Source organism: Leucopleurus acutus (genome assembly GCF_964270905.1).
Source record: "Leucopleurus acutus genome assembly, chromosome: 14".
Lineage (NCBI taxonomy): Eukaryota > Metazoa > Chordata > Mammalia > Artiodactyla > Delphinidae > Leucopleurus > Leucopleurus acutus.
Genome location: NC_139156.1, coordinates 56714963 through 56742718, shown reverse-complemented (window position 1 = coordinate 56742718; position 27756 = coordinate 56714963). Strand labels below are relative to the sequence as shown.

The 27756-nt window shown below is 39.6% G+C and overlaps 1 protein-coding gene across 1 annotated transcript in view; it reads left to right on the top strand.

Moving 5' to 3' along the window:
• The window catches only part of LRMDA (leucine rich melanocyte differentiation associated), a 1110101-nt gene that overhangs the window by 863054 nt on the left and 219291 nt on the right, over positions 1 to 27756 (top strand). Inside the window, exon 6 of the mRNA XM_082853911.1 lies at positions 5363 to 5447. Coding sequence (XP_082710037.1) covers positions 5363 to 5447 — 85 coding nt within the window. The remainder of the gene's footprint in view (positions 1 to 5362; positions 5448 to 27756) is intronic.

Here is a 27756-nt window from a genome sequence, read left to right as displayed (position 1 = left end):
CGGCACAACCCTCCCCCTCACCCCAACCCTTCTTTGACTGACTTCTGCTCTGAATTACCCCTCACCTCCATCAGTCAGCTGAATGCTCAGCTCTTTTTCAGACTCTTCCTTTTGCCCGTTTGGGCCCTTTCTTGGTCCCTTGGTTCCTGGCTCATCCTCATCCCACCATACCGCCTTTTCTTCTCTCAGTTTTTTGGCTTCTGGCTCTGGACCAGTATATGGTTTTCCTGTTCCCCCACCTGTCTGTCATTTCCAGCACAGTGGGTCTGTGGTGGAGGCTTTCTGTCTGTCCTCACACTGAAAGGCCTGGTGCCTTCACATGTGAGCAAGTGGGAAGACTCCACCTTAGGCCGGTTCTGTGGCTTTTAACTTAATCCTTGAGATGCTGTCAAGTCTTTACCTCTGATTCTGGCAACTTGGCCTATACTTCTGTGCTGAATTACAATCATGGTGTATAGTTTTCTCTTTGACGTTAAAATGTTTTATTCATTCAAGCATTATGCATTGACTTCTTTCTGTCTTTCTAGCAGCATGTTGGGTACAAGGGTAACAGTATAGTTAATCTTGGAAAGTTAGTAGAGTTAATCTTGAAAGTTCTCTGTTAGTATGAAGAAGAAATAAGCAAGGATGTAATTACTGGTCCAAGTGTTCAGCTGTCATCATAGAGGTCAGGGTCAAAGTTCTGTGATGATGCAGAGTATGGGGATCAGGCTTTGAGTTGGTGACTCTGACTAAGCAGCATTAATCATGATTCTAATTTCTCCTTCTTAGTTTTTTTGATGAGTTGGGAATGCAGCCAAGGTCCTCATTTTATTTTTCTTGGTATTCTCTACACAGGGCCTGGCATATAGTAGGTGTTTATTAAATCCTTAATAATAAATGAGTGATACTTTTTCTTATGAGGGAAAATAAATGTTTTTAGAAGAGTCAGCTTTATACCACAGTTTCAGGGAATGAATTGTGATGAAAAGCGAAGATTGCTTTTACTTGAAAGAGGCTGACAAATTTCCCAGACCTGGGATCACTTTATGCAGCGTATGATTTAAGGGTGAGTGAGCATGCCAGAGCGCTCCACTTGAGCTGAGTGATGGGGAATGAGTTGTGGAGCTGTGGTCTTAGATGGTATTTTGTGAAAAATAGTGGGAGATTTATGACTATTAAACAACTTTGTAGCTGCCCCCTTCTTGTCTTGAAGCCTGCCAAATCTCTCCTCCTGTGGTCTGTATCATGTTCCTTCCGGGCATCCATGATGTTCAGAAATATCCACTGGAATGCAGGTTTTCATGGAACGCACCCAATGGGAGGGGGCTCGAATTTTACACATTCATCTAAAGACATTTGTTTTCTGGAACCGCAGAGTGAAATTCTCACTTTGCAAATCTCTTGTACTGTACTTTCATTCAGTCTTTTCCAATGAGGTTGCCAAAGTTCTTCCTTCCTTCCTGCGTTATAGAAATTGCAAAGCACAGTATATTAGTGACCATTATCATTATTGATGTGAGTTTAAAAAATTATTAGCAACTCTCCAATTGTGAGTAGGAGACTAGTACAGAAACCTTCAGTATGCTTTGGCAGACCTTAAGCAGAAGGGCTTACCGGGCTGGAACGAGCATTTCAAGCCTTGGTGTGAAGGGGGAATTTATAGTTACTACTGCTTATCGGCTTTTGCCATTCTATTGTCATACTCAGTAGCTTTGGAAGAATTAGAAATGGGATATTTCATCACAAAAAGCCAACCAGAGATGACCTGAACCCATGTTGGGCAAGTACTAGAAAATTGTTAGAGGAAATTTCCTCTAATTATGGGTTGATATCAACATAGGACTTATGGATCAGAGAGAAAATAGGAGTCTGTTTTTTCAATTTTCATGTTTAATTCTGAGAAATTGCAAAAATGTAGAAAAGTTTGAAAAGTAATGAGGATGTTCAGCCAGGGTTTGTATTTTCTAATATCTTGACATTTTTTTTTCATGTCTTATCTTTCAATAAAAGAAATAAACCTTATCTGTAAAATTGAAGCTCACCCTCTTTCCCATTAGCCCCAGTCCTATTCCTGTGCCCTGTGGTAGAGGCAACCATTTTCATGAATTTAGTGTATAACTTTTATAATTTTTAGACCTTTCCGTATACACATATGAGAGCAAAGAACTACACGTTTACATAAATAATGTTGCACTACATTTATCATTCTGCAACTTGCATTTTCACTTTTTATTAAATTTTTAGAGCTACTCAAATTGAGATATATAAATCAGCTTTATTGCTCTTAAGTGCTAAATATTATTCTGTCATATGAATATACATTTATCGATTTTCCTCATAGATAGACATTTGAATTATTTCCAATTTGTTCTGTTGTAAATAATGCTGCAATAAACATTGTTCTATGTTCCACCTTACAGACCTGAGTAAAATTTTCCATTGTATATATTTTAAAGGGAATCGCAGTACCAGTTTTCAATTTTATTAGATATTGCTAAGCTACTCTCCTGCGTAGGTGAACCAATGTACGTTCCCACTGGCAAAGGATGAGAGGTTGAGATTTGTTGTCCTTCATTCTCTGTAGCACTCGCTATTGTGAGACTTAAAAGTTTGCCAACTATGATGGACAAAAAAATAATTGCATCTTGTTTTAATTTGCATTGCCTTTAGGACTAGTAAATTTGACCATATTCTCTTTTATTTATTGACTACTCAGGTTTCCTCTTCTTTGAATTGTCTGACATTTCCTTTGCCCATTTTTTATTATATTTTTATTTATTTAGGGATATAGGTATTCTGGATGCTAATATTTTATTGTAGATGTTGCAAAAATTCTCTAACAGGGGTGATTTAAAAAGTAAAATGTAAAAGTAATTCTTTGCCACAGGTCGTTAGAAAATTTGGCAAGTACTTAAAGATTTGAGAATTATTTGTAGTTCTTAGGATTCCGATTTACCCCGATTTCCCTGTTCCCATTTTAGGCATCCTTCCTTAATCCAGGTAAAAGAAAACATTAAATATTTCCACTTATGTTTCTATTATTTCATTCTTGATATACTGTGAGTGTATTGCTTCAGTTTCAAGGGGAGTTCTTTATTCTGGGGCAGGTAGAATGCAAATTTAAGACATTGTCTTGTCCATTTCTTTCATATGATAATTGTGCTTTTCTGAATCATGCTTCTAAGCATAATTTTCAACATCACTATTGAAAAGATCACACGGAGTTCATTTTGCTAAAAGCCAAGTCAAAGAACTGGTAGTAAGAACCTTGGTTTGTAGCGGTTTTCCCCAACATCCAGCCATGAAAGTCTCACCAAAAGGCATAGTTTGCAAAATTGTTCTCTTCCTGGATTCTTTTCCATGACTTGAGTTTATAAATGGACACTTAGCAGAAAAGTAATTAAGTGCTAGGCGAAGAATGATGACTGCAAAACAGAACTCAAGCCACACAGTTTTTGCTTTGACTACAATTGGAAATAAAAGTTAAATCGCTATTTTACTCTTGGTTACAAAACTCGTATGTTTTTCCCCGTCAGAGGTATTTGCTGAAAGGTAGTTTCTTCCAGTAATTTTAGGAAAAGCTGTCATCAAGTTGTCAACGCCCAAATTGAGATTAAAAGCACCAAGAAATATCACAATATAGCAACCTAAAACTCATCCTGGAATTTTAGGCTTTTTTAGCAACAAGGTGGAGTAGAAACATTGACAGAGAAAGAAGCTATGGCCTCTTATGGAGGAAGTACAGTAGATCTGTGGAAGGACATTCCCCATTCCTCTGCCGCATATATCCTGCCTGGAGCATTGAATAGATGCCATATTCAGAACATGTCATTGTGTCTCATTTATCATGTAGGGATAACAGGAGACCTTGATGCCAAATGGAGAAACACCTGGTGATTCTAATGTTTGTATTTTAATCTAATTGCTGACTCTTTTACATTGTTGCAGCATCCTAAATATCTCATGATGCAGTATCTTACAAATCTTGGGTACTTTTTAAAACATTTTTCTTGGTGACTGAACTTTGATCTTTCTAGACCCAATACCTTTGGATCAAACTTTAAACACCATATATTTCTCTTGCTGCTGAGATGAAGTAATGCTACCCGAAATCTGTCTCTACCTTAGGGACAGAGCTTCTGCTTTTGTGGCATTCAGAACTCTTTCTGTAAGTCTCCACTGAAAGCTGCTTAATCAAACATCTCAAATGTCAGAAACGGGGTTTAAAGGGTTTTTCTAGCAAGTAGGTCTAATCTCCTACTTAGTTTTGATTCCTATAATGTCGATAATCTCTTTGGAGAAAAGGCCTCCTCCTACCAGGGCAAATATATCCCATAGAATGTATTTCCTTTTCCAGAAAGAAAAATGTAGCATTAATGAAATTTACTTTTTCATGAAGCTTGGAAAGGTTGTAAGCTTAGGATTTTGATCCTAGCAGATGTTCTTTTTTGGATATTAAAAAAAAAAAAAAGTAGTGTTTGATTCAGAAGTCTCAGTAAGAATTGCAGTGGCGGTGCTTCGTACTCCACGCAGCCACACTCAGAATGTGACATACTGGTCATTAGCTCTGAGTGACACCTGACTCTCCGGCTGTGGTCCTTTCCTCCTGCCTTAGCCCCCATGGATGTAGTGTTAGGGAAAGAGAGTTAGCAGCCTGCGTCACACTATATAGAATCGAATGGTTAAAGAGCCTTGTGTACAGTTAAAAAAAAAAAAAAAGCATCTTCGTAGATAGATTTCAGAATATCTTCTTTTAGACTTTGAAATGGCAAAGTTTTGTCGACGACCACTGTATTTCAAATTTCAGATGGGTTTTTCAGTGCTATTGTAAAATGTAGCCAGAACCCCAGTTGCAGGGTCTGCAATGGTTTGTATCCTTCTCTAGGGTCACTTCATGCTGCCAGGCCTTTTGTCTTCAGCTTCCCATTATCTCCATGCCACTGGGTCCGGTAAACCAGGCTTGTTTGTCCCATCCACCCTGGGGGCAAAGCTCAGCCTCTTCCCTGGTTTCCATAGAAATCTCCGCACAGTGAACATTCGATCTGTGGGAAGTATTGGTAGGAGGCCTGTGGCAGAAATCGAAGTCTGCATCATTTCCTGCCTTCAACTTCTCCTTGCCTCCTCCTCCTTGAAGTTCAGCACAGTAAACAAACCGTCCCCTTGTGTCAGAGCCCTTCCACCTGTACAAGTCCCCTGAAAGCTTGGTAATCGACCCTACACTTAGCAGAATATTATCTCAACACAGACAACTCTTGCTTCCTAAGAAGAGTCTTGGTCCATAATATTTTCTCCAAACCCAGATCCCGAGGAGACAAGTTGGGTAAATGAAGGTATTTAGTGTTTGGTGTGGCTTCATGTTGGTGTGGTTTTTTTCACGCAGGCCTCCGGCGACAGCGTTGCCGCCTCTCCGAAGAGCCGCTACACACCCCTGCCTTCTGCTTCCAGGGAACTCACCAGTCACCGAGGTAGGAACCCTGCTTTTTATTGCTCTCAGTGGCTGCAGGGAGGGACACCGGCCTGTGCGGAGCTCGGGGCTCATTACTGCTGTCTCGGCACTTTGGAAGGAACACAGTGCTTTTCAAGTCCTTGATGAGAAAACCATACCTGTCAAGCCTAGTGATTTTCACTCATATTCAACAGAATTTAGTGGCAGTCTATTGGGAAGGCAAATAAGTCTATGGTGGAATATAATTTTGTGATACTTTTTCTTTAAACAAAGAGATTATCATACTTAAAAATTACTAAGGAGGTCATTTCCTCCAGGGAAAGTGATGGAGAGAAATTAGGAAACTCACTAATATTTGTAAAAGTGTCACTGTTTGGGAGTATAATAGCTGAAATCTGTAATTTCGAAATGAATGAACTCTACGTTACAGCTAAAAGGAATTCCCGTTTGCCTAGTAACATTAAGGCGAATCAATATGCAGTTTTCCCTGAATTCTCTGATCCTTGAAACTTTAATTTGGCTTACCCAGTTCTTCCAAAGCCTTGAATTCCTATTGCCATCTCTAAAGTCTGCAAGGAATATAATTTAAACATGCTTTATCCCTAACCTGGCTGCTCAGGCCAAGGACTATGTGACCAGCTTTGTTGGAATTAGTTAGGACAGGAAGAGGCCACGTGATGTAACTTGTTTACCCCCATTTTATTCTGGTTATGACCACAGTCATGTTTCGTAATTGTGAATCTACCTTCCAAGGATAAGTAAGAACAGGCTAAGATTGAGGGCATTACGTACTTTAAACATTGCTTCTCCAAGCAGGAAATTACCCTTGTACATGCAGGGGACACTGAATAAGACCTCTTCCAGCTTTGTCATCCAAGCTGCACAGCAGGATGAGTGGGTCAGAGCCAAGTCTGTAGAGATTATCAGAAAGTAGAGCTGGCCCTCTAAGGAAGACATGGAGGTTTCAGGCAAATGGCACACTTATATTCTGCAGGAAACGGTCCACAGAGTAATGCAGGATTCCAGGTGTCTGTGACTTGGACCTGTGTTGTCTGTTTGATGTCTGGGCCCAGTGGAACTTTTCTACATTTAAATATGTGTTGGTTCAATTAGGGTTCAACTGTGATTCCGTTCAGTAAGTGTCAAACTTGTGAAAGTCAATTTTGCTCAAAGTCAGGTAGAATAAATAGCTTCCGACATGTTATATTTTGAGGGGTGTGAACAGATCTCTTCTGCTGAATGTCCTTATGAAGGTTGTGAGTATATCCCTTTAGAGACTGTTTTACTGGGTGGCGGGGGGTGGCGGGGATTCCTCTAGGCAAACAATAATACGCTCTCTAGAAGGAATAACAAATTAAGCCTAGCATCATATTCTCATAGATGGTCTCTTGCATTTGAATAAGGGTAGTTTTAACTGTGTAGCCCATTGACTACATGAGTAGGAACTGAAGTCTCAGAGCCCTCAAGCCTACTTGAGTTGATCTGGCCACGAAATTGAGATTTCACAGCAGGAGGACCCCATAGTGATAGTCATCAGTAATAGGGCAAAGGTCATCTGTCGTCGTAACAGTAAAATAAAGAATCTGAACCTTGAAGAAATGGAATATAAAACAATAGTTTTGAAGATATTTCGGTTAATATTTGGAATATGGAAAAATACCTAACATGGTTAGAGTGAAAATAGGCCCCCTTGAATGATATCAGAGCCCAACATCAATAGGGAAAACATTATTTAAAGGGAGCCAAGAGCAGATGTCTTGAATTTCCTGAGTAATTAATACACATTTAATGCATTTGAGGCATTAGTTGCCTGATCTGTGCTAAGTACTTGGATGTTGAAAAGAGCAAGACAGCATCATGAAACGACGGCCAGGTCTTTGGACTTATGTTCATGAGGAGACCAGTAAAGAGAGAACCAAAGAAGCTCATTAGGCTGAATTATTATTGGACTGATGTGCATGGGGAAAATATGTGACTGATACATTTCACCTTGGCATGAATCATGCAGTGACAGATGAGGAAAGCCATAGTTTGCAGCATCCAGAAAGAAACCACTTAATGCCATCTTGGTTTATTTTGTATTTAAGTGAAAGAAATTATTCTAAATTTCTGATTCCATAAATCACCAAACTTTTTGAGTGTCATTTGTTAATATTTTCATGGCAACAGCCTACAAACATTTATCCAGAGAGGTACTTCCACGTTGTGAAGGCAAATGACACCAATTCTTTCCCAGGTGAAATCCTCCATGACGTTTGAAAGTTGGTCTATAAAGTCCTAAGTGGAAATTCTATTTGTAAATAATTTTTGGTTCATTCGGTTCCCAATCTCTTTTCATTCCGCACCAACGACTACACAAACTGTGGGCAGTAGTTCATGTGCAAATTGCTATTTTTCTATACTTGCCATCTTCCCTTTGCTTGTCCTTTTATGTAACTTCCAATGTCGAGTATGATAGGCCAGAGATTCATGTCCTAAGGACTGTAGATTCAAATGCAAAGGAAGTCTGGGCCCAGAATAATGATCAGGAGACAGGGGACTCTATTTTTCCATCCGTAACGTGTAGATAATCTAAACCTCATGGGGACAGTAATGCCCAGTACTTTGTTCTTCCTGCATGAAATTTTTACTGATCTTACCTGTATTGAATTTTTCCCCTAGTTGAGGTACTTACAATATTTGTTTCTATCTCCTTAGTGCCATTGCTCATATTCTGCTTTGTATGACAGGGGTCAGGACTATGTATGTCTTGAACTCCTCATGAATGAAAGCTCCCTGAGGGGCAGTACAGATTCTAACTCTCCTTCCCTTTCACATCATTAACTCCTACTCATTCGTCAGGTATCAGCTTCAGTACAACAGCTCCAAAGAAGATTCCTCTGATCTCACCCTATCCATTTGCTTTAGGTCAGTTTTCCCTTTTCAGGGACTGTCTTCCCAGATGGCAGCTCTTGGCGGTGGGGCGGAGGGGGGCGGTTGGTGTGGGGTAGGGGGTGGAGGTGCTGATGTCTGTTTACTCGCCACTATTTTCGCAGTGCCTGGCACAGGGCCTCCTACTTAATCAGCGATCAATAAATATTTGTTCAGTAAATGATGAGTGATAGAAACCCAGGGGAAAGTCAGTGACTTAGGTACCTCTTGTTGGTATCTAAGTACCCCCCCCCACCCCCCCCCCACCCCCGTTGCATGTAAATTGCGAGGTAAGTTGATTGCATCTGAGGAAGGAAACCCATCTGCCTTTGGGGGTGATCACATACTGAAGGGGGAGCGGCCTGTCTTGTGGACGTCAGACCTCAACTCTGTTGCTTTCAGAAACCCACACACACCATCTTGGATTGGAGCTGTATCTATTGGTTCATTGCCAGAAGGCATTTAGCCGTATTGCACAACTTCCAAGTAGATAGTTATTTTAATGTCAGAGTTTTCAAACGCTGGTGTTTTGATGATGGAAAGGACTAGGATGAATTAAAGCAACTCATGGAATTATTTTACTAGAACAGAAGTTCTCAAAGAAGGGGATGGAAGTTCAGTAAGACGCAGGTTGTGGTAAAGATAGGGTTTTAGAATGGTCTGCTTAAAGTCTCTCTGAGAATTCTCCTCTAGGTCTGAGCATGTCTTCAGAATATGGGGAATATGGGGCTATGTCAGTGATTCCAACTGCTACCCAGTGATAGTCTGCATACATACTACCTCCTCAGTGGGTAGCCACATTATGAGGAATGTTGAAACGTTTATCACAGAAATGGATATACCCCTGCATGCCACTCTATCTGGTAGCTGTTAGAAGCAGAATTTGCATCTTTATAGACCATTGTGTCTTTTGGGAAAACATTTCTATTTAGAGCATAGACCATAAATAAACCCAATAAGGTGAAGAGGGTAAATGTTAGTTTTCCCATTTAACAGAGGAAGACACCCCCAACAATTGCTAGGGGAGCTGAATCACTCAGCAACAGAGGCAAGGAAAAAGCATCCAAGCTCTGTGTCCTAGATTCCCAGGCCACCCCAGACATTTGTCCTTTACACAGGACACATAAAGCAATCCGCTGCCTGGGGTGCATTTCGAAAGCCTGTGCTAAGGCTGTGGTAAAGTACAGCGTCCTTGCCAACTTCTGTCAAAAGAGTTGCCTGTTACTCCCCTCCCTCCACCCTTTGTAAAAAATTACAAATCTATACATTCAGGAGCAGAGATAGTTTGAAAAACCAAAGGGAAAAATGCTATGGTATCAACCTGAATTCAGACAGGGAAAATTGAATGCACAACATTCAAATTATGAAGGGCTTTAATGTAAGGAATGAGAGGCTTACACATACAGGAAAGGACTGACAGGGAAGGTGTCACCCAGAGTCTCACCTCTGTGACCGGTGATTCTCAAGAGCTTGCTGAAGATTCTGTGCATCTCAGGAATACTTGGGAATCTCCTCCTGACTTTCTCGGTCTGCAGCACCAAGGCGGCGGTGATTCTCAAGAAGTTCTTCAAAGGTTAGGACTACCCACGCATTGCCCTGCCCCTCCTCTCTGGATTTCCACATCATACTCAGTGTCTCTCTTTGGCCCTCTCTAACCGAGAACTATGCACACAGGGAATTTTGGGAAATGTAGTTTCTAGTTTCTCCTGTGAGCTGCAGAGAAAACCTCAGAAGGGGGTAGTGGTGATGCCCAATTAAAACAGCCAAGGGCTTCCCTGGTGGGGCAGTGGTTGAGAGTCCGCCTGCTGATGCAGGGGACACTGGTTCGTGCCCCGGTCCGGGAAGATCCCACATGCCGCGGAGCGGCTGGACCCGTGAGCCATGGCCGCGGAGCCTGCGCGTCCGGAGCCTGTGCTCTGCAACGGGAGAGGCCACAACAGTGAGAGGCCCGCATACTGCAAAAAAAAAAAAAAAAAAAAAAACAGCCAAGCCGGCACATCTACCGTAATCCTACCTTGCCAACCGCTATCACGTTGAGGGTCCCATTCCAATTGTTTGCACGCACATTTTGCAAAGTAATTGCAAACCCAGTGAACATCCCTGAATTATTACTTTTTTTCCCCTGATGCTTATACAGTCATAAAGATGTACCATAGTTAACTTGTCAGATTAAGCATTGGACTTTAAAAGTATGAAAGAAAGAAAGCAAGAAACGGAGGGGAATCTGTTACGAAAAGCTGCTTGGAGATGATAATACCCCACTTCTATCCATCGTTGGCAATCTTGCCATTGTTTTTATTGACACAGTCGTTAGAAGCTCGTCCTCTTCTCCAACCAGGGGCTTGGTCTGTTTGTTCTGGAAATTGATTGCTGGGACCATCACAGAGTGATTTACATAGCAACTTATCATAATTATTGTTTGCAGTTTCCTTAATGTGAGTTGCATTTTATGCTTAGCAATTGATTTTTCTGTATTTCTCCATGAAGCAGCTCAATGTGTGTCATCCAAAAAAGAAAAAAAAAGGTGGAAGGAAAAACTGCTGGCATTTTTTAGTTTTATTTTTTAAACAGTTTTAGCCTGAGATATCATAAAATACCTTTTCTCAGAAGCCATAAATGTAGAGGGGTTTGCTTCAACTATTCAAATAAGCCAAAGTGAAATGAATCAGAGGAAAATTAAATGGATGTAGGTGAAGATGTGTCAATGTAGGCAGAGATGTTTGGGATGGGGAGATGTTGGCCAGAAAAACTGTACGCCAGCAAGCAGAATACTTCCGGGAGGGCACAAGATGGGGCTGCTTGATAACCAAACTTCATGACAATTTGTTTTAGGCTTATAGGATTTGGAAGCAATCTGTCTCTTTCAGACAATTTAAAAACCTTTTTCTATTTTTCATATTTGTACCATTTTGCTAACGTCAACCCACGGGGAATGTGAAAGCTTAAGTAGACTTGATCATTATAAACAAAATCCACGCAGAATAATAGCAAAGACTCAAGGCAAACAGGTGCATTTATCTGGGTTCTCTTACCAGTTCAGCATCAAGGAGTCTTTTTGCCTGTTGCCTGTTGGTTCTCATTGACCATTTAAAGAGATGGAACAAGCAATCTGATGGTTATGGTGACTTTGCCTGGTAGGTCTCACCTAAGATCAGACCCATGACTCAGGCAGCCTGTTTATTTGCTGCCTTCAGTCTTCCAGAATATTTTGATTAGTCTTTCAAGGGAGCTAACCATCACATGGTTTCTCATAAAATGTGACTGATTCATTGAAGGTTCATAGAAGTATGATGGATCCAACTCTCCTCTATGGAAAGTGTATTGAAAGCTGTGGAAAAAAGAAAGAAACAAGGAGGTGGGTAGGGAGAGCAGGCGAGGGAGAAGGAGAGAAAAAGAGAGAGAGAAGAAAACAGAAAAAGAAGATCACATTGGCAATTGACAAGGAAGCCTTCTTTGCTGAGGCGGACACGGTTGGTCTGTGGGTCCTGCCAAGCAAGTACATGGCCTTGGCTGCCATCTCTCAGACTCCATGCTGTGGCTTTGCCCTGGCCGTGTGAGGAAAGAGTGTGTTGGTTCCCTGTGCAGAGCTATTATTAGCATTTTCTAATTATGTAAAATACTTTGATGACATTTTCAACAGAACCCCTCACTTTAGTTTTTTCTTCCCTTCATAATGCTTTCATGGGCTTAGAATCTTGGTGGAAGTCTCAGATGCTGAGAGATGCTAATGTTTCTTTTATTTAATCGAGGTGACTAGTGATTTGACAGTAGTGGTTGACAGGTTTATTTTATCTGTGTGGCAGCGGGAGTCTATTTTCAGTCTGTGCACTCTGTTCCTAAGTAAAAGGACTTTACTAAGTGCTGAATAAATTGTACCTTCCTTTGATTCGAGGCCTTGCTGAAATGGTTTAAAAACAGTAGTCTGGGTCATCAAATTCATTTCCCTGCTGCTTTGCAGGGTCAATAGCTTCACTCTGTGTGGAGCGGGGCTGGGTAGATTGGAATGGAGGGTGGTGTAGATTAAAACTTCCGCATATATATAGATAGATGTGCAAGTGTGCGCTCGCTGTCTGGGAAGCTGGCAGTGATGGAAGAGCAAGCCAAGTGGAATCTGAAGATGGATGAATCTGTTAGACTATTACCAGGACTGGCATGGACTTTAGCCAGGAACTGGAAGCAGCCTCCTTTAAGTGTGTGAAATCCATAGGGGTCCATTTCGTATCCTTTTTCTCCAAGGATGATTTTTCATTTGCAGTCTCTGCAATTGCTTTATTTCTAGTCTTTGGGCAGAACTGTGTGCACTCATAGGCACAGAGGGGCTGTGGAGTTGGTTCTTCCGTTCCAGAGCAAAGCAAGGAGGGCAGAACGGAATCTGGCTGCACACCCCCAACAGCAATCAACCTTCCTTCTGTAGGATGAGAGATCAAAGGATAACCCTTGCCCCAACAGACAGACCAAATACAAAATAGTGATAAAAATATGTCCCTCTGTTTAAAAAAATAATGGAGGGTCCGGAATTGACAGGGTTGAAGATTCTAAATGTCCTGAAGTTTTAGAGACTTGAGCTGTTTCTTCTCCCTTCTGTTGCAAGGGAAGAGCTGGGACATGGTCAAATGTGTCTCCTGAGATGACAAGTATTGCCCTGAGCACCGTCATTCAAGGAGTCCTTCAGTATGTCTTTATCTTGTATCCACTGTGAACAAAGTATATGTTAGGGTTTGTGGAGAGCTCAGAAACAGAGAGCATGGAATCGGTCTTATAGTTTGATTGTGGAGGTACCAAAAATGAAGCAATGCCAACCAAACAGATATTATATATTATATAATTAAGAGTTGCCTCACTTGGTAAAAGCCATGTAAGTGCTAAAACTGCTTAGAAAAGAAGGGAATCAGTAAAGGCTAGAATAGTCAGGCATGGCTGTTTGGAGGGTATTGGCATTGAGCTTTGAAGGACAAGTAGGGCATGAGTAGGTGGATGGCAAAAGAAGGGCATTCCAGAAAAAGGAAATGGGTAAAGAAAAGGTAAGAATAGTTAGAACTGACTGGAGGAAGGGGCCCAGTTTTGAAAAATTCAGAAATAAGTTTACTTGTAGAACAGATTTGTATTATGGCAGGCCTTGAACAGGCAGAAGCATCTAGATTGGATTTAAAGCTGTCCTATATGCTTATTAATCTGAAAGCAGTATGCAAGGGGATTGGAAAGAGAAGAGCCAGGACTTGAGGAGGCCACGTGGGATGGCCTTGAAGGGAGTGTGGTCCAGTTTTGGAAGCTTTGGATTTCTTGACACCAAGCTATGTGACTGCAGACTCTACTGCCTCCAAACAGCAGGTTTCAAGCAAAGGTAATTGAGGCAACAATTTGGTAACAGATGGGGAGGACAGCTGGGGCCAGGACACTGCCAGTGGAGCAGGGGTGGGGGCGATTGTAAAGGGAACCTTACAGCCATGGTGGAGTTGTGGTTTGAGGTTGCTGATGGTTTGGTCTCAGGGTATCCCTGGCTCGGGTATCAGAGAAGATGGACAATCAATGCTTTTCCTCCCCATGTGATTCAAAGTCTTTCTGACGTTGGCTTTTGAAACCAAAATTTAGAGCCCAGCATCAATTAAGATAATGGTGAAATAATCTAGCATTTGATGCTGAAGGATGGAGTAGCTGGCGAATAGGGGAAGAAATACGAGAACGATTCTGTAACAAATGCAATTGGCGGACTTAATGACTGATTATAGTTAGAGGTAGAGGGTACCAGAGAACAGACAGCTGCGAGGAAGCTGGCCTGGTTCATGGGAAGCTGTAGTCTCTGCCTGTACCCCTTCTCACATTCCTCCTTGCAGGATTCTCCACTGCCACTCAGGCATGAGCTATAATCTGGCCTGTTAAATGGAAGACTGCTGGAATTAATGTAGTGGAGCTCGTGGCAACAGGAACAAACATATAAGAAGCAGGCAGGGAAGCCACAAAAATGTGTTCTCATTCGAGCCTTTGGCTCAAGATGAGCTACATTCTTTTAAAAACGAATAAGGGCTCAGGGTGTTTTATTCCTGAATCTTGGATTTCTGGAAGGAGAGCTCTTTGAAAGCCAATGCTTTTGGTCTAGATTGTTCTGCTGGGAGCTCTGCCCAGCCTTAACTTCCTAGGCCCAGGTCTTCCCGCTCATTTGTTTCCCCTTCTCTTAGAGAAAACTTTACCCCTGCCCCAGGTTTTTCCTCATGTAGAGCTTTTACAACCTTTTTGGAACAAATAAACAAACATCTGGAATCGTGTGGTCCATTTAATTAAAAAGTTTGCGTTTGGCCAGAAATGGTAAAATCATGAAAAATGGCCTGTCGGTGAGCTCAAGAAGGCCAAACGATGACGTCGTTGGCTGCAAGTGGATTGAAACTGAGTGAGTGAACACCTGCTTGGTTCAGCCTTCTGTCCTCCTGTTCCCCCTTCCAGCCATTAATATTTACTGCTCTGGTTCTTCATCCGTCCTAATGCAGTTCTTGGTTGAGGCTGGTCGGGGGACGGGGCTGTTACTTTTCCAATAACTTGGGGTTTGTCGGGATGTGTGTACTTTATGAAGGGTGTGGAATTGGGCTTTTTGACTTCTCAGTTCCCTTAATCAGAATTCCATATGCTTCAGGTCACTGCAGGGGCCTCTTTCTGTTTCTTCAATCAGTCAGCCGACCGTGGTTTTTTTTTCAGACGCACTCTGGACTGGGAGGTTGTGGGAAATGCAAGGGAAGCTGTGGGCTCTGCCTTCAAGAAACCTATAGTCTAATTGGAGAAAGAAGGCCCTACAAACACAGAAAGCAGAGGTCAAGCTAGATGCAAGAGTGCAGGAAAGGGAGAACGGAAGCATGGGGTTAGTGAGAACAGAAGTATGCGCAGGTGGCTTCCTATGAAGGTTAGTGAGAACGGAAGTATGGGGAGGTGGCCTCAGATGAAGATGAGAACTGAGTTGAAAGCAAATAGATGAAAGGAGAAAGCTGGGTTTATCTTATCTCACAGGAGCAGCCACTGCTAAGTTCTTTTTACTCAGGTGTAAAGAAAGGGCTTTACTCCCTCCATTCTCTGCTTCCAAATATCTAAGACCCCTTTCTCCAAGTCACCTCACAGAAACCTACAGACTGAGAGAAAAACATGTGCTTAATACAGAAACACAGTTTCACAATAAATCTTCCATCCCCTGCCTCTCCACTTATACAGTTCCGCCCAGTTGTTGCTCCTGTGTACTTTGAATATAAAAATTCTAAAGCCACCACTGGAGTGAAAGCATTTATATAGGTGACAACCTTGGAGGAATCTTCCCTGGGCCGTTTCAGAGTGTGAAAGAGAACTTGGGGAGAGACCAAGTGGAGTTCTTGCTTAATTTCTGGCTGTAATCTAGGTGAGGTACGTGTGCGAAGGAACGTTATCGCAGGGGTTAGCCAGGATGATTCTGTTTTTCTGACGAGCTCCCTCAGCAGGGCCTGCCTGTGGTGAAGTAAAATATAAGTTCCATTTGCATATTAAGAGAAGAATGTTGAGAGTATTTGGCTTTGCAGAGTGTAGTGCTCTGATATGTCTTCCACTTGAGAATTTAATCCCAGGATAAAGTCATTCTGAAAAAAAAGATGAGAAGTCTTTCTGTTGTTGTTGTACAGAATACGAAGGAAGTATCTAGGGAGCTGGAAATACAGTGGGTGCCACTTAGGTTGGATCTAAGGAAAGGATGAGTGTTGTTGAACTCAGGTGTGGATTGGCAAGGGTGATTGGGAAACCACCATTCCCCAAGGCCTTTTACTGCTCATCTGTCTTTGAGAGTTGAATAGTGTAGCCTGGAGGAAGTGAAATGAAATTTATACCACTTTCAAATCCAATCAGGATTTGAAACACAGATCCAGGGTTCTCTTTGTCAATGCTAGTTCAGCTTTTTTTTTTTTTTTTTTAATTAAATGAAACCAGGGTTTCACCTTGACCCCTCCGGACTTTTGCAAGCACAGACAGATACAAGACCATGTTGGAAAAACACTCCACTGTTGTCAGAGGAGTTCTTAGTCCTGGACTCTTTATTATTCTTGTGCATCTGTTTCTTTAAATACTCTCTGCAGAAGCATTAGCATGAAAATAAAGAGTATAGCAACTTGGAATTTTCCATTTGTAGCTTCCTTAGTCTGTGGGGTCAAAGTTCTGTCCTCAGGGATGCTAATGCAAACTTTGTGTGCTGTTCCAGGGCAAATGTTTCTCAGCTAAAAGACAAGAGGGGGTGGGGAGCCAGGAAAATAATGCAATGCTAATTCCCAAACACAGACTGCCTGGAGATTCCAATTTAAATTGCTGCTCCCTTACCCCTCTTCCCACCCTCCCCCAAAGAAAAAAAATATCCTGTGTTGGAAGGACAGACATCTGTGTAAGAGCAATAAAACAGTCTTCCCTCTTGTGGATTAGCTCTTCATTCCTTTATTTATCTTGCTATACCTCATCAGTTTCTCCAAAATCAAGGAGAGTCAAAAAGGGTAAGATGCAGTCCCTTTCTTTGTTTTTGATTAAAGAAACCCATAGAGCCATTCTCCCACACAATTTATTTTTTTCCTCAAGAGAGAGCTTTCCTCTTATGTCTAATTTCTCCCTTTCTTCATCTGCTTCCCTGGAATCTTTCTAGACCTTGCTTCATACAGTGTACAAATCAAAGACGTAAGGTCCCCTGGAGAACAGGTTAGTCAGGGCAGTGAGTGCTGGCATACCTGGGAGATTGTAAAGCATAAGAAGAATTAAAACAGCATAAGGAACATGTTCTACAGCCTCCTTTTCTTCTTCTGAATCCCTAGAAATTTGTTAATTAATTAAACAGATATCTAAGGAATATATACTTTATTCCAAGCACTGTTCTAAACATTAGGGATAGAGGGATGAATAAAACGGACAAAAATCTCTGCCTTCAGAGAGTTTACATTCTGGTAAGACAAAGGATTGATAATTCAGATTAAAAAAAAGAAAAGCCCCATAGAATATGTTAGAGAGAAGTATATGATGAAAAACAGGCAAAGGAGATGAGGGGTTGTATAGTGGTAATTTGAGGCTTGATAGCCAGAGAAGCCATCACTGAGAAAGTGGCATTGAAGTAACAACTTTAAGGAGATGAGAGATGGGAACTTGATAATATCTGAGAGAAAAGTCATCCAGGCAAAGGAAAGAGCAAGTGCAAGGCCTTGAGATAGGAGCATGCCTGGCATACGTGAAAAAGAGCTAGGAGGCCAGTGTAGCATCTTGTAGGCCATTTACTATTACTGAGGCAGGAGGCTGTCTCAAGGTGTTAGCAAAGATGATGGAAGTGATATTACACTACTCTACACTACTCCCTACAGGGGAATTTTAAAAAAACCTAACCAATAACTAACTGAAAAACAAGATGGGATATTGTTGTTGATCAGGAACTATGTAGACTTTGTGCAAGATGGTTAAGATGGTATGGAAGAGACCTTCCTTAAAATGTAGGACCAGCTTCAGGTGTTTGTTAAGCACAGGGAGGCACTGGGGACCTCACAGCAGCCAACAAGGTAGGCCTTCTCCATGGGTAGTCACGTGGGTCAACCCGTCCGTATGCCTGTCCCCATCCTTACTTCAGGCATCACTCAACAGAGCTATCTTTAAGCCAGAGTAGTAAGTATGAGTGACTGGGAGAGTGAAGTAAGATGGCAAGAGTTGGTAGAAATGTAATAGTCATAATAGATGGGAATGGGCCAAATCAAAAGGCAGAGTACTCCCAGACTTGGTAAAAAAAAGAAAGGAAACGTAAAATAAAATGCTTTTTATTTTTTTTTAATTTTTTGAAAGATTTATTTATTATTTATTTATTTAATTTATTTTTGGCTGCGTTGGGTCCTGGTTGCGGCACGTGGGATCTTCGTTGAGGCATGCGGGATCTTTCATTGCGGTGCGCGGGCTCTTCCTTGCGGTGCATGGGCTTCTCTCTAGTGTGGCGCGCAGGCTCCAGAGCGCGTGGGCTCTGTAGTTTGCTGCACGCGGGCTCTAGTTGAGGCGCGGCGCGCAAGCTCAGTAGTTGCGGCACACGAGCTTAGTTGCCCACGGCACGTGGGATCTTAGTTCCCTGACCGGGGATCAAACCTGCATCCCCTGCATTGTAAGGTGGATTCTTTACCACTGGACCACCAGGGAGGTCTCAATAAAATGCTTTTTAAAGAGATATTTACAATAAAATGACATAGGAAGCTTGAAAAATACAGGGATTACGGGGGGGTGGGGAAGCAACTTGATACATGCTAAAAACCCAGGAATAGCAATGCTAATATCCACAAAAAAAGGCTCAAGATGATTACTGAAATGATGAGGAGGAATATTTTATATAATTAAGAAGATATAATGGGAAGCTATAACAATCATGAATCTCAATGCATATAACAACAAAGCTTTGAAATACATGAGGCAAGAACTCCTAGAAATACTATAGGTAAAACTGACAGCCACAGTCACACGTGACATCTTAAGCGTATCTCCCATAGAAAATTACAAGTAAGTGACCAGAGATTTCACAGTATGTATATTTTGTTAAACAACAAACAAAATGGACATGCTTTTTTTTTAAAAAAGAAATATATGGAATAGTCACAAAAGCTATCCAGAAATTGAGTCATAAATGAAACTGTAGGGCGATGTCTTTTATACAAATGTGAGTAGAATAATCTTCAGTGAGAAATTAACAATAAAATTAACAATAAAACAATGAAATGTAGTAAAAAAAAGTACTTGCCTAGTGACCAAGTAGGATTTATCTTAAAATTGAAAGGATAGTTTACTATTAGAATTTATCAATAAACTTGTCATATTGGAATATTAAAAGGAAAAATATGTAAGATAATGGTAATGGATACAAAAGAAAGGAAAGAAGAAAAAGGAAGGGAGAGAGGGCAGGAGGAAAGGGAGAGAGAGAAAGAGAAAAAGAGGGAAGAAAAGGAAGGAAGGGAGGGAGAAAGAAAGAAAGCAATGAATTTAATAACCTTTTTTGCTCACATCTCTTAGCAAACAAGGAATAGGTGGGAACTTCCCTAACTTGATAAAGATTATCTGTCCAAAACCTACGACAATCTGCAGAGAGAAGAATAAAGAATTAAAAATGTTCTCATTAAAGTCCCTGAACAGGCAAGTAAGGAATATTCTATATCCCCTTGGAGATGCTAGCCAAAGCAATAAGATGTACTACAACAACAACAAAAGCAAAAAAGAGAGCAATAAAAGTATCAGTAAATACAGCATTATTTGCAGTCAATATGATTTACATCATTTTTCTGTAACAGACCAGACGTTAAATATTTTAGGATTTGCAAGGCAGAAGATATTTGTCACAACTACTTAGCTCTGCCTTTACAGAATATAACATGACAGAAATAAGGCCCATCATATTGGTAATAGGAAAAAATGTAAATGTGCTTAATTCACGTATTTAAAATACTTTCAGACTGGATCATAAGGCAAAACCCAATTCTCTGTGTTATATAGAGAAACAAACAAATTGAGTCAGAAAAGCTGAAATAAAAGGCCGGAGCAAAAAGAAAGCAGGAGTTACAGTCTAAATATCACAAGGTAGAATTCAAGAAGAAGAGCCTTACATAAGACAGAGAAGTCATTTAGTGGAACAAGACAGTAGTCTATTATGTTCACTGACTCTGTGGGTCAAGAATTCCAAGAGAGGACAGTGAGAATGACTTATCTCTGCTCTGTGATATCTGGCGCCTCCACAGAAGACTTGAAGCCTGGGAGCTAGAATCATCTGAAATCTCATGTACTCACTTGCTCAATGGTTGATGATGGCTGTTGGCTGGGAGCCTGAGTTCTCCTTGTGGTCTTCCTTTGTAGCCTAGTTAGGCGTAGAAACACGTTAGTGTAGTGGCTGAGTTACAAGGGCAAAAGAAGTTCATGACAGAGTAAGAGTCAGGCAAAAGCCATATCATCTTTTTATGATCTATGTCTTAAAAGTCGTGTAGCATTACTTTAGCTACATTCTGTTCATCAGGATAGTCACAAAAACCCTGCTCAAGTTTAAGGGAAGAAAAAATAGATTCTGCCTCTTGATGGGGAGTGGCAAAGTTCTAGAAGAGCTTGTGGGACCCAAAATATGGCTCTGACCATTTTTGTCAAGTGCAGTCTTCCACAGTAATGTATTTGTTCATAAACAAAATTTCAGTGAATTCCAGGGAGTAGAGGTAGTACAAAAAACTCTGGTCACAATGTAATAAAACTATAAATTAATAACAAAATCAGATTGCAAAAAGCCAGATATGATGGTGAAACCATTATCTATCAGAACCTATGAGATAGATCTAAGGCCATTCTCAGTAGAAAACAGCTTTAAGTACAGGTATTAGTTTTTTAAAAAAGGGAAAAATTGTAAAAGATAAAGTAAGCATCTGACTCAAACACTCAGCTAAATAAAATTAAAGAAAGTGAAGGAATGGATTAGTAAAGCTAATGAACAGTAATAAATACAGTAATAATACTGTAATAAAACAAGCTGTATAATGAATAAAACAAAAGATAAGTTTTAGAAAAACTAAATCACTAACATAATCAAGGAAAATTTTAAAGAATGAAAATATAAATTTGCTTATACATAGGTAAAAAATTAAAAGCCACAGAAAGAAGAGAAAATTAAAAGAATCATAAGAACTAACTTTGTTCAATTCTGTGCAAATATATGAAAATCTAGATCAAGTGGATAATTTTCTAGAGAAATATAATTCCCCAAAACTGACTCCAGAAGAGGTAGAAAATTGAAACAGATTGATTTCCATAGGAAAAATTAAATTTTTAAGGACCTATCACCACGCCCACAAAAGCACTAAGTCTAGGTACTTTTATGAGGAAATTTTATCAAACATTACAAGAGAAGATATTCAGTAGTACTCTGTTAAGTATTTAACAACTGGGTCTCTGAACACACACACACAACACATGCAAAACAAATACCTCTCCCCCCACCATGTGTGGTGTTTGCCAGTTTCTGTGGCATGAATATTTCCACCATGACTGATTTCAAGCTACATATGTGATGTTACTTCATGTGGACTTGGGAAGAGATGTACACAGTCTGTTCTTGTGAGTCATTGCAAGCTGGCTCCTGTACACCACAGTGATGATTCCAAATCTATTTAAACTGCTCCAGAGCACAGATAAATAAGTACTTACAAATTATTTTTATAAAGAACATAAAACCTTTATAGAAAAATCAATAAGAATTACAGAGAAAATAGCTACTTTTCATCTGGATTTTGAGTATAGGTGCAAAAAATCCTAAATAAAATAATTATGTAATAATTATGTAAAATATTATGACCGATTAAGATGTATTCTAAGTATGCAATGAAGTCTCAATATTAGGATGTCCATTTATTTAATCTTTTTAATAGAGCTAAAGAAGAAAGCCATAATTCTATAAGAGCTGAAAGGGCTTTGGCCAAATTCAATAAGCATTCTTGATTAAAAGTATACAAAAATAGATGTATACTTCCTAAGCATGATAAAGCGCATCCACCTCAGTCCAAAAGCCAACATCAAACTTAGTGCGCAAACATTAAGAGGTATTCTTATTAAAGTAGGGACAAGATAAGATATCTGTAACCACCACTATTATATAATATTTTACTGGGAATGGTAGCCAATGCAATAGACAGGAGAAGGAAACTATAGGCATGAGAATGGAAAGCATATGGCAAAACTGTCATGTTTACAGATGATTTTATTTTCTTTGACAATTGGAAACTCAAGAGAACCAACTGAAGGACTAACAAGAGAATTCAGTAATAAAGTAAGGTATAAGACTAATATACAGAAATCACTAGCCTTTTTTTTTTTTACATCCACTCTTCCCACCCCACAACTCCTTCCCTCTCAGCTCCTCCCCCTCCAGCTCCTTCTCCAGGACACACAGCTGCCTTTTAACATCAAAATGGAAACCAATTAGAAAGTACTTTTAAGATTCCAATTACAAAAGCAACATAAAAGACAATAAATTGAGAATATTATAATGTACATGAACAGAAGTGTAATATCTTCATAAAAAAACTTAAAAATGCTCTAGAAGGACATACAAAAAGTCTTGAAGGTATGAAGAGACATACCATATCCTTTTATAAGAAACGTCAAGGCCATAAATATGTCAGTGACCTCTTTGTTAAAATATAAATTCATTATGAAGCTTCATAACAACCAAAGATTTTTTTTCTTTTTAAACTAGAAAAAAATGAATCTAAAATTAAGATTGGAAAATAAGCGAAAGTAATATCAGGGATCATTTAGAAAAATAATTGTAGTAAGAGGAAGTTAGATATCATATTACAAAACCTCAATAATTAAATCAACGTGGTCCAGGTATGCAAATCACCGAACAGACTAATAGAATAGAATCGGAAGTCTAGAACTACTCAATTATATGTGGGGATTCAGTATATGATAAAGTTGTATCTTAAACTACTGGAGAAAGATAGACTATTCCATATATGTTCTTGGGGCAAATGAGTAGGTATTCTGAAAAAAAAAGTTTGGATCCATAACCCATACCTTACACCAGGATAGATTACAGATGAATTAAATTTTTAAATGGAAAAGAAAAAGAAACCATGAAAGTCCTAAAAGAAAACAGTGAACTCAGAATTCAGAAGCCCTAATTTAAAAAACAGAAATTGAAAAATGTAATCTTATTAAAAATACTCTTGACTTTATTTTTTTTAATCTATTACACATTTTTTAAAAAAGACTTTTGACTTAAGCAAAGTCAAAAGACAATGAACTTTGAAAATGTTTGGAAATCATATCACAATGATAGATTATATATATTTCTAATATATGAAGAGTTTCTGAAAATTTGTTTTCAAGTGATCAACAACCCAGTTTAAAAATAGGTTTTTCTTAGAGGAAAACATAGGCAGAACACTCTATGACATAAATCACAGCAATATCCTTTTTGACCCACCTCCTAGAGAAATGGAAATGAAAACAAAAATAAACAAATGGGACCTAATGAAACTTAAAAGCTTTTGCACAGCAAAGGAAACCATAAACAAGACCAAAAGACAACCCTCAGAATGGGAGAAAATATTTACAAATGAAGCAGCTGACAAAGAATTAATCTCCAAAATTTACAAGCGGCCCATGCAGCTCAATAACAAAAAAACAAACAATCCAATCCAAAAATGGGCAGAAGACCTAAACAGACATTTCTCCAAAGAAGATATACAGATAGCCAACAAACACATGAAAGAATGCTCAACATCATTAATCAGTAGAGAAATGCAAATCAAAACTACAATGAGATATCATCTCACAGTGGTCAGAATGGCCATCATCAAAAAATCTAGAAACAATAAATGCTGGAGAGGGTGTGGAGAAAAGGGAACACTCTTGCACTATTGGTGGGAATGTAAATTGATACAGCCACTATGGAGAACAGTATGGAGGTTCCTTAAAAAACTAAAAATAGAATTACCATTGACCCAGCAATCCCACTACTGGGCATATACCCTGAGAAAGCCATAATTTAAAAAGAGTCATGTACCAAAATGTTCATTGCAGCTCTATTTACAATAGCCAGGACATGGAAGCAACCTAAGCGTCCATCAACAGATTAATGGATAAAGAAGATGTGGCACATATATACCATGCAAGTTTACTCAGCCATAAAAAGAAATGAATATGAGCTATTTGTAGTGACGTGGATGGACCTAGAGTCTGTCATACAGAGTGAAGTAAGTCAGAAAGAGAAAAACAAATACCGTATGCTAATACATATATATGGAATATAAGAAAAAAAAAAAGGTCATGAAGAACCTAGGGGTAAGACGGGAATAAAGACACAGACCTACTAGAGAATGGACGTGAGGATATGGGGAGGGGGAAAGGTAAGCTGTGACAAAGTGAGAGAGTGGCATGGACATATATACACTACCAAACGTAAAATAGAGAGCTAGTGGGAAGCACTCGCATAGCACAGGGAGATCAGCTCGGTGGTTTGTGACCACCTAGAGGGGTGAGATAGGGAGGGTGGGAGGGAGGGAGACGCAAGAGGGAAGAGATATGGGAACATATGTATATGTATAACCGATTCACTTTGTTATAAAGCAGAAACTAACACATCATTGTAAAGCAATTATACTCCAGTAAAGATGTTAAAAAAAAAAAGGTCAGTAATGGCATGCCCAGAAATACTTGCATACGATTAAGTGAAATATATGCAGTTGTATTTATTGTAGAGTAGATGTGCTAGCTAAACATTGAAAATAGCCAACTATCTGTCGACTGAGAAATGGTTAAATAAATTATGGTATGTCCAATATGGACTATTATGTAGCTCTGTGAAAAGAATTAGGAAGCTCCTTGCAAAATTATATGCAAGTCTGTGCAGTTATTTATCATTAAGAGCATAAAGTGAGGTGCTCAGCAATATGCAAAGCATAGTACTATTTATGCATCAAAGGTGGAACAATAAGAATCTATGTTTGTAAAAAGACCGAAAGACAGATGATAGTAGTGACCCCCTATGGACGGGGAGGAATGATGAGGAACGTGGGAAGACCGGGTGGGAGACAGACTGTTCACTAGGCACATATATTTCCTTTAAAATTTTTAACTATATTCAAAAAATAAATTGAATTTAAAGACTAAAATAGAATCTGTAGAGCCTCTAACCTAACAGTTACACATGTCTTAGGGGAAGTATGCAGAATGATGTTCATTGCAGTGGTTTTCTGGTAGTAAAAAAATACCAAGAGAAATTATATTCCCATCAGAAATGGAATGGTAGAAGTATGGTAAATATGATACTGAATACTGTGAGGAGTGGGGGTTTTTTTTTGCGGTACGCGGGCCTCTCACTGTTGTGGCGTCTCCCGTTGCGGAGCACAGGCTCCGGACGCGCAGGTTCAATGGCCATGACTCACGGGCCCAGCCGCTCCGCAGCATGTGGGATCTTCCCGGACCGGGGCACGAACCCGTGTCCCCTGCATCGGCAGGCAGACTCTCAACCGCTGCGCCACCAGGGAAGCCCATGTGAGGAGTGTTTTTAAAAATTAAGGTAAATAAGATACTAAAACAGAACGCTCTCCAAGATATATTTTTGAGCAAAAATCAATGTGCATACAAAACATTTGTACACTATGATGGAATTTATGTATTTAAAAGCACAAAATCACACACACATACACTCAAACACATACATGTGTGTAAATGCATAGAAGCGGTTTTGGAAGGATGGACAGAAAACCCCTGACAGTAGTTACTTCTACAATTTGGGGGAGATCCAGATCGAAGTGGCAGAAGAGTAGAAGATCAGAAAGACTAGCTTTTTCAGTATCTGAATTTTTATAAAAATGTGCTAATATTTTACTCATGTAAAATAATGAAATAAATAATAATAAAATAAATATAATAATAATAAAAACAGTAGTAATAATGAAATTCCAAACAGGGTAGAAACTTTGGGTAATCTGTAAGCGTTTTGGAGACTGAAACTTTATTTCCCCAAGGCCAGTGATAAAGAAATAGTTTCTTTGACAATGTCCCTTTTCTTCAAATGTAAATGATCTAGTGTTGAGAATCCATACTAAACTCTCTGTACTCTGTCACTGTTGGGGAATGGGCTATTCATATGAATTAAATTTTCAGGTAAATAAAGAGATGTAGAGAAAAAAGTAAAGAGGTCCAGGCATCTTGCATGGCTTACTGATTTACTGAGAATAGGAAGGGCGATGTCTGCATTAAAAGAGCTTCTATTTATTGAGTGATTTCTTTAGAGTCAGGCACTGTGCTGGTATTTTACATGTGTTTGTGGTCTCATTTAATCATGGGAATATCTCCTAAAGCTGGATATTATCCCCATTTTATATATGAGGAAATTGAAGCTTAGAGAGATATTGTGTAGTTTACCCAAGGTCCCAGTGCAAATAAGTGTCCTTCATGAGATTGAAAACCAGGTCTGACCCTGAAGCCTGTGTTCTTTCTTCTGTTCCATACTGCCCCTCCCAATAAAATACACTTAACAGAATAACTACACTGAATATATTTTAATCTGTTTCTTGATGATTCAAGAAAGCACTTCTGACTTTTTCAGTATTGCAGGCATCCTGCAATGATGAGCATCAATTATCAGAGTACTAGTGAAGTACTAATGAAAATGATGGTTAATTGGAGATATCCAGTTGAAAGAAAGCAGAGCGATACTGTATTTACAGAATGTAGTGCTTTTAGTACAGGTAAATAAAGGTGCAACACAATTACTGGTGTGATCTTTGCATAGCCCCTTTGTTATTATGGACCTGCATATTCTGAAAGTCTTTATCCCCTATATACTGATTCATGTGTTCTGTCATTTTCAGCACTTATGTTAGACCTTGTTTCGATGTTTGCAGTCCTATAAATATTGTTTAGATACGTGATGCAATTTTCCCCCTGTTGGAATCTCATAGCAAAAGATCTGATCTCTGCAACCTGAACTAACGCAAGCAGAGTTTAGGTGTACTGCACCAGTGGCTTCGTAGATGACCTGTTTGGTGTTACAGATTATAAATGCCATTTAAAGAAAGCAGGAGATGGCTCCTGAGTGTCTAGTAAACTTCAACAACCACCTGAGAGATACCTCTGTGTGACCGCATAAAATGGAAATAAAGAATGGCATATAACCCATTGACTATGCACTTTCTCACCTGCTGAGAGCAAAACGCAATCCAATGCAATTTTAGTACTTACATGCCTCTGAGGAAAATAGATCCCTAAAAATCTCCAAGTGCAGCACTAGAAAAATTCCTTAAATTTGTGCTATGCTTGATATTATAAAACCCAAGGAACCTTAGATTTTCTCCTTGAGTGAAATGGACTGGTAATTTTGTTTTGTTATATTATCCACCAAACATAATGATAATGGGTCACATGCAATTTAGGAAAAAATTAAGTCTAATAAGAAAAGTCTCTAATAAATACTAACAGCATCTTATTGGTATTTCATTGGTCTAACCCTCCTATTAACATTTGTTTTTACATATTAAATGGTCTGTAATATGTTGGAAATGAAGAGGACAGTAAAAATTCAAATAAGCAGTTTTATAATATACACGTTACAAATGTTTGCATGCCTCTTCCCTCAGGCAGGTACTAGGAGGGATGGTACATAAAAGGGAGTGGTACTAGGATATAACAGGAGATTCTTGATTTTAGATGTGTTGAGCAGTAAAAATGCTCACTGTAGGGGCTGGAGCCCGTCATTAACCAGGAATGCAACCCTTTCGATGAAAACCAGAATTCAGCCCTGAGGAAAGGATATGATTAATTATTTCCTCAAATCAGGCTTCTTCTGAGCTACTGGAGGAGGGTGGAGGAGCTTAGGGAACCTCTGGTACCCAAGCAGAAAGGTGGGGTGGGTCCCATATATTGTTAGCTACCCATCACAGACAATGTGG